The following is a 14,777-nucleotide window of genomic DNA, read 5'->3' as shown; positions in this document are numbered from 1 at the left end:
TATTCTGTGTTCCCAAGGTATCATTTCTATAGCAGGCTGTGTTCTGCTTCTTAACCAAAAAGAAGCCAATCGTTGCTGCATGGAGAGTGAGTAGAAAGAGGAGGCGCGTTACAGCTTTCCAGGTTTGAGCAGTGACTTTTCCCTCACGGAGACAGTCTGAAGTTTTACCTTGATATTTAAATATTTTTCCTCGTTGAGCTACAAAGGCAGAATGGCATCTGTTCATCCTCTAGGCTCTCAGGCACTTTTCTAATGAGGAGAACTAGGTATTACCCCAGTTTTTCTGCTTCCTGAGGAGAACCACTTCTTTGGTATCTCAGGCTGGCATGGGCCTTGTAATGAGTCACCCAGCTTTGATTGCTATGTCAAGCAGAAGGCAACTGCATTTACAAACCTAAGAGAATTCTCCCCTTTGTATAGCCAACCATCTCTCCTCAGTGTGTTGGAAGTTTTAGCAGCAAAGAATCCTGTGGCACCTTATAGACTAACAGACGTATTGGAGCATGAGCTTTCGTGGGTGAATACCCACTTCGTCGGATGCATGCACAGGACTCTTTGCTGCTTTTACAGATCCAGATTAACACGCTACCCCTCTGGTACTTGGAAGTTTTAGAGGACGTATTGTAAGCATTTCAGAAGGAGGGGTTAGCTCTGAAAAGGTGCCCCTTTAAAATCTCTTGGTGCTTGTATTGTTGGTGGACGGTAATGGAGCTATAACAATTTATATCAGCTAGGTTCTGCCCCCAGCCTTTTGTTTACTTGAGCGACAAAGGGACCCTGTTAGCTGTGAGATAATACCTTGACAACTGGAATTGTTTGGTTTAACGTAGTCAGTGAATTCATGATCAATGGTGACTTGTCCAGCCATTCCTGGGACTTATGCATTAGATCAGCCATTTGCTTCAGGGTTGCATTAGACTTAAAAAACAAATAAAAACAAACACATAAAATAAATCCATTTGACCTGTTTACAAAAAGCTCAATTAATATTACCATGATGCTTCACCATGACATTGAACAAGTTTTTCCTTCTTTAGGCCCCTATTCAGCGGTCCATCCCTATTCAGCTGAATGCTTAAGCACATGCTTAACTTTAACATGTCTTTAACTTCAACACATGCCTCCGTCACATGTGGGTGCTTAACGTTTAGCCTATGTTTCACTGCTTTCCTAAACAGGGCTGGACTTCAGCACCTGCTTAAATGCTTTGCTGGATTGGGGCCTTAAGTATTATGACTAAGGTCTGATCTAAACTTCAGAGCTATATCAGTATAACTACGTCACTCAGAGGTCTGAAAAGTCCCCACTCCTGAACGACGTCGTTTATACCAACCTAACCCCCTGCATAGACAGTGCTTTGTTGGCAGGAGAAGCTTAAAAGTCCAGTTCTGTTAATCAAGAATCAAACATTTTCCTCCCCGAAAACTCCTTCAGAAGCTACTAAAGGCTATTGACCTCAGCGCCTTATCTAGTTAGCACAGAGCAGTAAGGTAGTGCAGTCACAAAACTCTCTCTGTTTTCTTGTTGGGTTATACAGCGCTTCGCTGTGATGAAGCACCTAAGTCAGTCCTGATGAGGGGAGAGCAACTGCCATTGACATTAATGGAAGATATTCCTTTGCTTATGCCAGGAGTGATTTGGGTCTAAGGCCTTTTGCAGAGAAATCCTTCCAAACCCTGTAATGCCCCATACATTTCCAGCGCTGCTTGGATGTTTCATGCAAACGAAAGTATTTGCCTGCCACATTCACAAAGTGGTAGATTTCAATTGTCGCTGCCTCTTTAACAATCTTCTTTTTCAATGGACCCGTAAACCATAGGAATTGCCAGACTATATGAGACCTGGGGTCCGCCCAGTCCCACATTCTGTCTCTGACTGTGGCCAGCAACAACTGCTTCAGATTAAGGGACAAGAAACCCCATGAAGTAGACAGTTATGGGATAACCTGAGCACAGGGAAATATTTTTCCTACCCCCATTCACTAGAGGTTGGTTTACGCCTTGAAGAGTGAGTGTCTACATCACTTCCCAAACTCTTGGGGTTAAAGCCTGGCCCCACTGAAGTTGATGGAAGTTATGTCATTGATTTCAATGGACACAGGGTTTCACTGTTGGTTTTTTTTACATTCTTTCTAATATAATTCTGGATATTCTTGTTATCTGTCTAAATGTCCAGTCCCTTTTGTAATCTTGCTAAGCTCTTGGCCTCAGCGACAGCTTGTCTCGAAAAGCCCCAGAGGCTGTGCATTGCATGAAGCCATGCTTCTCTTTCCTCAGTTTAAATTTGCTGCCTTTCACTTTCATTTGTAGTTTTGTTTCTTGGAGATCGGGATTCTCTCTGCAGTGCCTTCCCACAAACAGAAATACAAAGCTACAGTGCACTGGAAACAAGTTCCGAAGGACTTGCAAGCTTATCTAACCTCAGTATTTCTAGGGATGACCCAATCAGCGATGGGTCCAAAGCAAACCTCCAGCTCTGAATACTTGCAAAATTATGATCCAGCTTCCATAATTTCAGTTGGTCCCAACCAACACCCCACAGTCGGTACCTCGCTCCCATTTTGAATTTAAATGCATTAAACAATTCTTTGCTGATGACTGATCTACACTCTTCTTTTGTCTCAGAGTGTCTTAGAAGCCTTAGATTACTCCCAGTTTGAGATCACATCAGCTATGTTCTGTAGTAATGCTTCAAGATTCAGTTTTCCCCCAGGGGGTTATCAACCAAGTCTAACACTTCCAGTGCAGGCAGAAAGCAGAATTCTGCTGCTTCTCCAAAAAAACAGCCTGCACTGGAGACCCAACAAGAAGCCCCGTCATTGGGATTTGCTTGACCAGAGCTCACAACATCATACCTTTTCCATGATTGCTCGAGTTTCTGGGGTGTCTGGTGTATACAGAATCTTCCCAAACAGCATAGGCTTAAGGAAAGACCATATTAAAGCTCCAGTAGAGGTACTAACCAAATCCAGATAAAATGATAAGCAGAATGGCGCTGCAAGGCAAACAAAACAACAAATAGCACAAATAACGTAGACGCACGACAGTTCCCACGAGTATTTTTGTTGCTGTGTCCAATATATGTCTGCATAACCCTCTCTGCGCTGACTGGTGTAATACCTCTTGACAGAACTAATCCACCCCAAGCTCTCCTGTTGCTGAAATCAAGACAGCAAGATTCTCATTGTTCTAGCAGAGCTTTTTCTGCTTTAAGGTTAAATGGAGTTTTGCGAACTAGCAGGAGCTAATAATGTCAGTGCAGCTGGAAAAAAGGACACATCAGGATAAAAGCACTGACCTGTCAAGTCCTAAAACTGGACCACCATGGGAACTGGGAGATGAAGAAGCATTAAGCCGCTGCCCTACTCCTCTCAGAAGCCTGAGTTTTCCTTTTTAAGCTCTACGAAAATAAGTCACCCATAAGCTTAGTGAGCCAGACCCTTAGCCGGTGTAAATCAGCAGAGCTCCACAGAGCTATGCAGATTTGCACCAGTTGAGGGTTTGGTCTAGAACAGCTTGAGTGCTGGATCTAATCAGGAACGCTTGGGTCAGCTCCAAAATTTTTCTGTCGCCTGTGTTCAAAACAAATGCATGGCTCTTTTTTGTTACATAAAATGGAAGAGACAGATGTCTAAGGGAGAAAGACCTATGTCGAGAAAAGGAACTTCATGAGTTCCCATAGAGCTGTGGAAAGCAGCTGTGTCTCCCAGCCACATCGACTCCCACCTGGCCTCTGAAGCCTGATTCCCACAGATGGGCTACTGCAGGTTTGGGGGAAGAGAGGAACAATGCTGTGAAGGCTGCATTCCCCACTTCTCCACCGGGATCTGCCAGCTCCGAGTCGTCTCCACTTGTGGAAGCAGCAGGGATACCCTGACCCAAGCTGTCATATAACACAGCATCTTGCACAAAAAAACACATCATCTTCCACACAAACTGCTACACCCGGAAACATTATAGTTCCATCATCAACCAATCAGTGCTCCACAAAGAACTGATACAATAACCAGCTGGTGGAAGTTGGCACAGCGCCGTTGATTTTAATGCAGCTTAGCCAGTTTAAACCAACTGAGCATTTGGTCTGATGCGTTTGTGTGCTGCTAAACCTGCAGGGGCTAGAACTTCAAAACTTTTTTTAAAAAAATTGCAAAAAATGTCAAGATTTTTTTCCAATTGCTTCTCAAGGTTAGAAATGAACCCATGGAAAGAACATTTGCTTGACCAAAACCCAGATTTTTCAATAACCAAAAAATTGCCACCCGATTTTAGATAATGGCATCAGAAAGATGCAAGGGAAAAAGCAATGAACAATTTTTAAAATGTCAACACAGTTTTTCACAACATTTTCATTGAAAATAAAAGCAATTGTTCAAATGGAAAGTTTTGTCTGAAAAATTTCAACCAGCTCAGGGGAAGGGGGAATAATGAGAAATATTCATTCATATTCTCATTATGAATAAGGGAAGCTCCACTGAAGTAAACTGAGTTATACCAGTTTATAATTAGTGCAAAAGAGAATATAATCTAGCCCAGGCAATTTTTTAACCTTCTATTTAAGTCTAACTGTATTCTCTGAGAATGTGTTTTCTCTTGTGGCGCATGTTTTGCAGCAAACTCACTGGAATCCTGGGGAATGCCATATTTCCTCATTATTTTCTGTACATTTTCATCCTGGGCAGAAGAACTAGGTCTTTTTGGAGCTCCAAAATCAGGCAGCAAAGATTCAAAAAACAAGGGTGTTATTTCCTCATTGCAGAGCGCTTTCGAAATAGACTTAAATGATCCATGAGTTACTGTTATGTCGGTTGTTTTCAACAATGCCTATGGGACAAAAACCAAAAGCAAACAAAAACACCTGCATGTTTAAAACGCCTTATTTCAGTGGGAGAAGTAAACCGCATTTATGAAGGCTTTTGGAGAAGATGTTTATCTGTGTACAAAAGAAGGGACTTTCCTTGGAAAACCTGAAAATATCTGGCTTGGTCCTTTGCATGCTTATTTATAAATACGAATGAAAAGCATCAGTATCAAAGGATAATTTGTGCTGATGTGTGTGAGCAGTTGGCAAGTTTATATAAAGGTGTTGAGAATCCAATCATGAGACATGCTGGATGTCTCCTGTAAGGTGCAGAGCATCCTCAGCTCTCACTGATTTCAAGGTGGTTTATTCCCTGGAGTATGTAGAGCAAGATTTACTCCCATAATGTGAAAGAATCGTAATGACAGGACAAGAGATGAGCTGCAGAAGGATGGTACCACGCCCTAGGGATAGCGTAAGGCACCATGACCAGCCAGTTGGCTGCTAAGTGTAATCACCATGGTAAGTGTGATGATCGCCTGAGCCAAAGCTCACTGAAGTTGATGGGAGACTTTCCATTGAATTTTGTTGACTTTGGATCAGGGCCATGGGCAGCCGGCAAATCCCCACTTTGGGGAGGCTAGCCCGCTGGCCCTGCCTCTTCTGCCCAAGGCCCTGCCCCCCCACATGCCTGAGTGCCCCTCTCCAATAAAAGAAGAAGACCTGAAGGCCGCCTGCAGCCAGAAGAGCTCCTAGTCGCCCACCCTAGAAACATCGGGTCGAGGGACGCAGCGAGCAGCGGAGATCTGGGATGTGGAATGGAGGAAGCAGTGTGGGTCTTGGGGAAGGGGCCCAGATCAGGTCCTTGCTGTGTCACTCCCATGCATAGGTCCTGGAACTAGGGGTACTACCACACCCACTGGCTTGAAGTGGTTTCTATCATATACAGGCTTTACAGTTTGGGTTAAGGGCTCTCAGCACCCCCACCTCATACAAATTGTTCCAGTGCCCCTGCTTTCACGCTGTTTTTACTATCCTCTTGCTGGGTTTTTTCAATGTGCCTGTAGGTTTCCTTTAATCTCCTTCCTAGTTACCCCACTTCAACATAGCTGTAAGTCTTTTGTGTTTTCATTCCTCTCCTCACCCCGACCGACCATGTCACTGTCCCTCTGCTACCTATGTCATTCCAAACAAGAACTTTCTCAGTATCCTGACACAGACTTGCTGACCACTGGCTACTTCCCTTGATGCACTTAGAGATTCTACGGACAACACAGTGTAACTACTCCAAAGGCATTTTAGCTCAGGCCCTTTCCCACACTAATACACACCTTGGAGAGGGGCACATTTCTAGACTGCCGTAGCTTTTTAAATGAATTAATTGCTTCTAGCAGTGGACGCATGCCAGACGCCACCTGGTTCCTGAAATGTTCCATCTCTTTGAGGAAGCCTAACATCTTGTCCATTGATTTCTGCAGTTCTTTGGGGAAAAACATCTAGAAGAGAGAGGAAGGAAGAAAATAACTGTCAGCATCTACAGACACACGTATCTGGTACTAATTCTTTGGAGTCAGCGGTGGGATTTGCAAAAGTGGTTAAGAGACTTAGGAGCACAAATCCCATAGGAATCAATGGAACTTGTACTCCCAAGTCACTTACCCACTTATTGAAAATTCCACCCTGGAACTTTAGGTATAGCTCTAAAGAACCTGGCTCTAATCAGTTAAAATGTTGGAAAGTTTGTTTGGAGGACGGCTGGAATACAGTACAAGTCTTTCAGCACCATTGATGCAAAAACCAGGGGCCACCCAATGAAATGACTAGGCATCAGATTTAATACAAACAAAAGGAAGTTCTTTCTCATACAGTGCACAATTAATCTGTGGAACTCATTGCCATGGGTGTTGTGATGGCCAAAAGTATAACAGGTTCAAAAAGGAACTAGATGCATTCATTGAGCTTAGATCCATCAGTGGCTATTAATCAAGATGGACAGGGATGCAACCCCATGCTCAGGGCGACCCTGACTGCCAGAAGCTGGGAGAGTAAGAGGGGGATCTCTCCAAAATTGCCCTGTTTGGTACTCTCCCTCTGAAGCTCACATACTGGCCACAGTCGGAGACAGGAACTGGACCATTGGTCTGACCCAGTATGACGGTGCTTATGTCCATCACTACAGAGCCAAGTTCATTGGCATTCTCATTTGACTGCATTGTTCGGCAGGACAATTATTTCAGCATTGTTAAAGGTATATTGAAAACATACTTGTTGATAAACCATACCTATTTTAGCATGTGGTTTTCACCAACCGTAATGACATATATTGAATATTTGATTAATCATAAGAGCAATTGCAACACTGTTATGGATTGGGCAAATAAATATCACAGCACCTTTTACAGTTTGGGATTTGGTAGGATAGCTAATTGGTACAGTGAGCCCTAGCCCAGTGTCTTGTATCCACTGGAACCTGGGTTCACATCCTGACCTAGGCTAGGATGGTTGGCTGGTGTACCAGGCCAGAGTAGCTTGTGAGTCACATCCTAAGTTTCTGTAAATCAGTGTAGCCCCAATGGTTATAACTGAGGCATGCCAGTTTACACCAGCTGGCTCTATAATGGACAATTGTCGTAATGTATATGTCAGCATGGGTGTATGCAATATAAAATTATTCGTTATTTCATGCACAAGGCCAGATCCTCAGCTGGTGGGAAGCATTCTAGCTCCATACCAGTACTGGTATACCAGATGAGGATCTTAGCCACAGTAGCTAAGAAAAAGCCACAAAAGTGTTCTAAATATCCAACACAAACCTTGTACAGAAAGTTGTAAATGTCTAAGTGACGTAAGAATATGACCCCCAGGATGTAAGATTGGCGAGTCCTTTCTGGGAGTGACAGGTGGCAGAACTCCTTTACTACTGCATCTAACTTTGGGTCGATGGAATGGACGTCACATGACTCCAGCTGGAGAATCTGAGAAATGAGCTGTATTTGCAAAAAAATCAGGAGATTTGTACATTATTAGGTTACTCCAACATGCGTGGGTTAAACTACCGCTTCTAAACGCTTCCCCAACATCGTCTTCCAATGCTGTAGACTAAGAAACATACTTTCTCCTCCCCGTTATTCCTGCATGGAGAACAAAAGCAGAATGGTAGTGCTTTAGCACACTTTACACAGGCTGATATGATCCAGCAGTTTAACTTTCCTTGTGACTGACAGAGCTGGGGGGCTAGGTAAAAATGAGCTGTTTGAGACTGAATCCAGACAAGATGATGGTGAGGCTCTGAGGCTGGAGGAAGAAGTCTTTGGAGCCAAACCACTGAGGTCAGCGTGTCCATCCTTGGCTGAGATTCACTGTCTCCAAGGATATTTTGGATCCCGGGGTAGCTCTTGTAATTATTGGTGGCATCAGTGGCCAGAAATGCCCTTTTCCATCTGCATTGCAACTGTTTCTCTGCAGTGTGGACCTCACAAAAATACCCATGCATTTGTGACCACTGGACTGGATTACTGCAATGCACGATGCACTAGTTAAATATTTCAGCCATCACCCAATATGTGGCTACCCACCCGCTAGTGGTGTCGGTCAAAGAACATGCCGCTCTTGGTCTCTAGAGGCTGCTCTGGCTTACAAAGTTCTTTCAGCTGCAATTCAGGGTGTCTATTTTGATTTATAAAACACTATAGAGTTTGTGTCCCTTAAACATCATCATGTATCTCCCTCTGCATCCCCACAGGAGCAGAGATCTGCTGAGCTGCTTTCACTAATAGCCCCTGGATTTAATCATCTGAGTTCCAAATTTAAAAGGACCTTCAGCTAGAATTACAGTAAACTTACCTGAGTTATGTTTTCTGGGAGAGGCATTTCCATCAGGGCTTTGATACTTGCTGTGGACATCCCTGCTTCATTTCTGAGCTCCTCTTTGAGCTGGTCGACATTTTTAAACACAGCCACTAACATTTCTTTAAAATAAAAAAACAAAAAATGATATAACAGTTTTCTCCACACTTACAGAACTATTATATATCTATGCACAGAGCACCTATGTTAAGACAGCAGAATGGAAACATTTTTGCCCAGACTGAAGATGTTGCGCATGTTGGTTGAGAGGAGCACTACCATGTGTCATGCTCAAACACGTCTGAATTTGGATGGACCATCTGTCAATCTATAAGCCTCTGGCAGACCGAGAGATTGTTGGAGCCAGGCCTTTTGGGTCCTGCACCAAGCGCATAAGGTTCGGACCTCTGATGGCTTGAGCCAGCAACTCTGACTCAATAGGAGTTGTGTAATTGACTTCAATGGGCCTATGATCTGTCCTAGAAAAGAAGCCAATGGACATAGCACATGCTTACTTTAGTCATCATGTAGCGTACATAAGACAATCAGCAAAATTTGCCTCGGAAAGGCCAACAGCAACGAGTAAATTAGTGACCATTCTTATAAACTAAGGTTTTAAAGTAAACAGGTAAAACTACCTTGCTTTTTAGAAGCTGTTGCATTCTCAGTGGTATTCATCATGGAACTCATCATAGCCATATACCGAGGGATATCTTGAAAATAATCAATTTGCGGCACATTTTCTTGAATCCTTAAATTTAAAAAAATGGACAATATTGAAAGAAAATAAAGGGTCCACATTAATAATTTCAGGAAGAAACACTGGTGTAGAAGAGCTTAGACAAGTCCTTACCAATCAGTTTGTAACTGGATTTTGGCGGGATCCCCAATCAGTACATCCCGAAGTTCTCGAAGGATCCTGTTGTGATTAACTACATCTGTCACAAGGTGATTGCTTAACTCAGCGCTGCGAAGGAGCTGCTCATGAAATTGACTTTGTTCACACAGTGCTTCAAAGCTAACAGAAGGGAGCTGACAGATATGCTGCAGTGATTTAAAGCTCTTGTAGTCACAAAGAAGTTTTATCACGCTTCGGAAGCGAGAGGTCTTTAAATTAAAAAAAGAGAGACACACACAAGTTAAAGAAAAGGATTATCAAAAGTGGGCTTTAGGCTAAAGGATACCGACATTGCTTTGCTTTTATTCAGGATTCAACTTTCAAGCCCTTTAGTTCAAAAGGTCTTAAAATTAACTAAAATTAACAGAGTCCTGTGGCACCTTATAGACTAACAGACATATTGGAACATGAGTTTTCGTGGATGAATACCCACTTCGTCGGATGCCCCACGAAACCTCATGCTCCAATACGTCTGTTAGTCTATAAGGTGCCACAGGACTCTTTGCTGCTTTTACAGATCCAGACTAACATGGCTACCCCTCTGATATTTAAAATTCACAGTGACTGTTCCCAGCCCTGGAGAGGCAGAAAGGTCCAGGAACCTGGCCTGAAATTCTCAGCTCCTCACTCTGCTGCTGTGTTATGTGACCTTGAGCAAGTTCTCTTCAGGGACGGCTCTGGCTTTTTTGCTGCCCCAAGCAAAAAAAAAAAAAATTGAGGCGGCCAGAATTGCAAAGCAAAAAAAAAAATAAAAAAACTTGCGGCGTGGCCAGAGCAGCAAAGCAGGAAAAAAACAAAACCTGCGGGGCGGCCGGAGCCGGGGTGCAGGGGGACTCCCTGTGCTGCAGAAGTGCCCCGGCTAGCGGGGGGAAGGGGCAGGGAGCAGGGGGAGAGAAAAAAGGGGGGCGACCAGGGCTTCAGCAGGGTACTTGCCATGCCACCTGCCAGGAGGGCTCCGTGCCGCTCCAGTCGGCGGGGAGGGAAGGACGCGGGCTGCCCTGCCGGGCTTGCTGCAGACCTGGCACCGGCTGGGGCAGATGGAGAGCGCAGCCAGCTCCTAGCAGGGCACTCCCCTCTTCCACGCTGCCACCCCCTACAGGACGGCCGGATTGGCGAACAAAACAAAAAACAAAAAAAAGCGGCCGTGCCTCCCTACGATTGGCCACAGTGCCACCCCCTAGAATCTGCCACCCCAAGCATGAGCTTGCTCGGCTGGTGCCTGGAGCCGGCCCTGCTTCTCTTCATGCTCTGCTTCCCCTCTCACCCTTTGTCTGCCTTGTCTATTTCAATTGTAAAGTCCTTAGGGGAGGGGTTATCTTTTACTATGTGTTTGTACAGTGCCCAGCTCACTGGGGCTGTTGTAATTCAAGCAATTAACAACAATGTTACATCAGGACTTCCATTACACCACTTTTGTGATTTTGCACAGTGCTGTTTGACTTCTCTCATCTATTTTTAATAAAAGTTAAGCATTGCAAACAATTGCCCTCTGTGACCCTTCAATATTATTTAGGTGCTTAAATGTAAATATAGGACACGAACTGCAGGTACCTATGGTACCTGCTCTGGTTCCTTGGTGCTGTTTTAGAGAGCTAGAGTGGCATCAAGGGGCCCTGGTTGCAGCCATGGAGGATTCCCCTGTTGTAGGCACGGTGGTAGACAGCTACTCTAGCCCTCTCTCCTCTGGGTCTGCAAGTTCTGGGTCAATCTACTCTGCAAAAAAACTCCACGGCCCAGTGGCAGCAGGTTTCAGAGCCTGGGTCAATGGCCTCGGGCTCGCATGGCTAGCAGTACAAGGCTAAAAATAGCAGCATAGACATCCCCACTCAGGCTGGAGCTCAGGCTCTGAAACCCCTGTTTCTGCTGCGTTTTGGGGAAAGACTATTTTTATTTTCATGAAAGACATATTAACACAATAAAAGATGATACACTGGCATTACAAAGCCAACCCTGGCACTAGCTAATTCCTAGGACAGGATCTTCAGTAATGAAAACTTTTATTTATTAATTATGATGACTATGGTGGTTGTTATTATTATTCCAGTCGTGCCAAGGGGCCCCAATCAGCATAAGGACTTGCCTTGCTAGGTACTATTTAAACATATTTAGAGAGAGTCCCTACCCAGAAGAGCTTCCAATCTAATGAGAGAAGCAATCGTAGACAGGAATATGCCAGCAGACTGTCAAAGTGCATGTCTTGTTAGTTACAGGGAAGATTTTCCAGTGACAGTTAGAGATGCCAAACTCTCATTGATTTTCAGTGGCGCTTAGGTGCAGAACTGTCATTTGTGCCTTTGAAAAATCTCTCCGTACATGTTTTTTTCCAATGCACCCGTGGGAGTTAGGAGCACAAGGCTCATGGGAATGGTGCCCCTAACGCCACTAAGCACTTATGAAAGTCTCACGAGTGGCTTGAGCCTTAAAAATAGGGATAAACCTTCAATCCGTTCAATAAAGAAATGAACTGCCAGTCAGAAGCCAAACAGCACTGATTGCCACTTCCAGAGGGGTAATGAAAACCACTGTAGTTCAGAGTCAGTCCAGGCAGATTCTGAGCACCTCCCTTTTCTCCCAAACACGTATGTGCATTTGCACTGACCATGTGGGGAAGAGTGCTCTCTGCCCCGGTTAACGGCAACCCCAAAGCACAGGCAGCAGCAGTAAGATCCAATCCAGTTCTAGCTCATATGAGGTGTTTTAAACCTGTTTTCCACATGCTGGTTTCCTGAACGCTCCATTGCACACTGATGTATCAGTGCAGGGTTCCTTCATGTCAGCATTTTAAACAAACTTACTTTTAACAGTAGGATCTCTGGAATAGATGCATGTTTCTCATAGGTGTCGTTTTGAGTGAAAGGAGCTTCTTTTAGCTGAGCGTGGTTCAGAAGAAGTGTTATGTTTTCTGCAAGGGAAAATAAGTTACTTTAGATGACACACAAGATCTTACAGAAACCCTGCACACTGGAAAACTGAACTTCCTCTTCAAGGGCCTGCTTTCCGCAAGTGCTGAGTGCATGCAGTCCCCATTGAGTTCAAATGGTGCTTAGCATCTCTGCAGCCATGCTTTCAGGCCTGGATTGTACCCCTATGATCCAGCCTGTGAACGCCTCACCACCACTCGGGCCCCTTTATGACATGGCATTAAAGGGCCGGAGTGGTATAAAGGAGCTCTCAGAGCCCCTGTTGCAGCCAGAGTGTTCCCCCAGGACAGGTGTGTCAGGAGACAGCCATAAAGCTACCTCCCGAGAAGCCCTCACATAGCAGCATTGCCCAGGAGCAGGGCAGGAACCAAGAGTCACAGTCTGGTCCTTGCTTCCCTCTTGCTCTGGAGGAAGTAACCGGCATCAGCCCTTTTACTAAAGTCCTTAATGAGTATGCCAAGAGTGTTCAGAGATGACCTTCAAGATAACAACCCCCTGCTCCTGAAACCCACTCCATCAGGGAAACAACACTCATGAAAGCATACGAGACCTCGTGAGTTGGTAACACCTCGTATGTGAGGCAAATAAGCAACTCCGGTGCTGCTGTAAGTATGTACCAAGCCTGTCCATATGAAACACCATTATACCAACAGAAGCTTCACTCGTGGAATAATGGCTGCAACTTTAAAGGAACGTAGATGCTGCAGCAGTACACAGCAGAGGAGGAAACACCAGATACGTTTTACTAAGGACTCACTATTTACTAGCCATGCAACCACAAAGGGAAGAGTGTTCCGTGTTTTTATGGTTACTGGAGTGGACAAATTACACTCATAATGTGACACATCTAAACATCAAGAAAATAAAAATACACGAGACAAATCAAAAGGGGCCTCATTTTCAGAGGTTCTGAGCTCTCACAGCTCCAATGGACTTTCAAGGATACCGAAAACACACAGCACCATTTCTCCATGTCATTACACGTAGCATTTTAAAAAGATAGGCTTAAGACATTACCAGATAACTCCCACAGAGTTAATGAAATAATTATTACCTGTCAACTCATTGTCTTGACTTCCACTCACATTCATTAAACAGATCAAGTAAGGTTTGTAAATGTTATCGGCTGACACCTGTAAGATAGCGTTTTCCAATTCTAAAAACAGAAACCTGGAAAATAAGACTAGAATAAGTCCTTTTCTGCTTAAAAGAAACAAGGAGCATTAGTGAGTAACCCGTCAGCAGCATTATGGCTAGATCCTCAGATGGTGTAAATCAGCACCACTTCATGGAAGTCAATTGACTTCCATCATCTGAGGATCTAGTCTGTGATATTTAAACATTGAAGATGCTTCTGATTTTTATTGCATTAATCTCTTTTGCTATTATCTCACAAACAATAGGAAAAGTCCTCTGCGGAAATTCACCCTGAGACAATTAGCAAAAGAAAATGTATATTAAATAGTCATTCATTTGAATGAAAGTGGCTGATCTTAAAGGCACAGTGGGGAAAACTGAGAAGCAGGTGGAAGTCATTTAACTAGAGGGAAGAGGCTAAAGAGCTTAGTTTTCCTAGGGTGGGATTTTTCAGAAGCATTTAGCATTAGTCCAGCTGTCCTCCCTCCACAGCCAATGATTAAAACTCCCATTGACTTCAATGGGAAGAGAAAAAGGCCAACACTGAACACTTTTGAAAATCTCTCCCAGTGTTTGTATGGTTTAGTGACTATGAAATCTTCCTCACCTCCGTGTTCTCAATGTCTGTGTGGTTTGGACCCATAAATAAGGGTGGAAGGCTGAGACACAGAATTAGAGAAATGGAGGGTTGGAAGGAATCTCAAGAGGCCATCTAGTTCAGCCTTCTGCACTGAGGAAAGGTCAAATAACCTTTGACCAATCCCACAGATGTTTGTCAACCTGTTCTTAAAAACCACCAATGACAGGGATTCTACAAGCGCCCTTAGAAACCTATTCCAGAGCTTAACTATCCTTATAGTTGGAACATTTTTCTTATCATCTGACTTAAATCTCCCCTGCTGCAGATTTAGCTGATTATTTCTTGTACCGTCAGTGGAAATGAAGAAAAATAGATCATCATCCTCTTTATAACAGCCCTTAACATACTTGAAAACTGTTACCAGGTCCTCCTCTCGGTCTTCTTTTTTCAACACTAAACTTGCCCATTTTTTTAAACCTTTCCTTATAGGTCAGGGTTTCTAAACCTTTTCTCATTTTTGTAGGTTTTCACTGGATTCTCTCCAATTTCTCCACATCCGCCACCCCGAAATGGACACTTTTCTGCAGCTGAGGCCTCA

At 44.0% G+C, this 14,777-nt stretch overlaps 1 protein-coding gene across 1 annotated transcript in view; it reads right to left on the bottom strand.

The window, feature by feature from the left end:
* The window catches only part of ABCA12 (ATP binding cassette subfamily A member 12), a 129,011-nt gene that overhangs the window by 74,095 nt on the left and 40,139 nt on the right, over positions 1-14,777 (bottom strand). Inside the window, exons 11-20 of the mRNA XM_030579999.1 lie at positions 13,517-13,632; positions 12,337-12,443; positions 9,497-9,750; positions 9,282-9,394; positions 8,641-8,765; positions 7,611-7,784; positions 6,129-6,293; positions 4,619-4,820; positions 2,855-2,994; positions 799-918 (exon numbers count right to left, since the gene is read on the bottom strand). Of these exons, the coding sequence (XP_030435859.1) occupies positions 799-918; positions 2,855-2,994; positions 4,619-4,820; positions 6,129-6,293; positions 7,611-7,784; positions 8,641-8,765; positions 9,282-9,394; positions 9,497-9,750; positions 12,337-12,443; positions 13,517-13,632 (1,516 nt within the window). The remainder of the gene's footprint in view (positions 1-798; positions 919-2,854; positions 2,995-4,618; positions 4,821-6,128; positions 6,294-7,610; positions 7,785-8,640; positions 8,766-9,281; positions 9,395-9,496; positions 9,751-12,336; positions 12,444-13,516; positions 13,633-14,777) is intronic.

Source organism: Gopherus evgoodei, chromosome 11, assembly GCF_007399415.2.
Source record: "Gopherus evgoodei ecotype Sinaloan lineage chromosome 11, rGopEvg1_v1.p, whole genome shotgun sequence".
NCBI classification, from domain to species: domain Eukaryota; kingdom Metazoa; phylum Chordata; order Testudines; family Testudinidae; genus Gopherus; species Gopherus evgoodei.
This window is presented reverse-complemented; position numbering and strand designations above follow the sequence as displayed.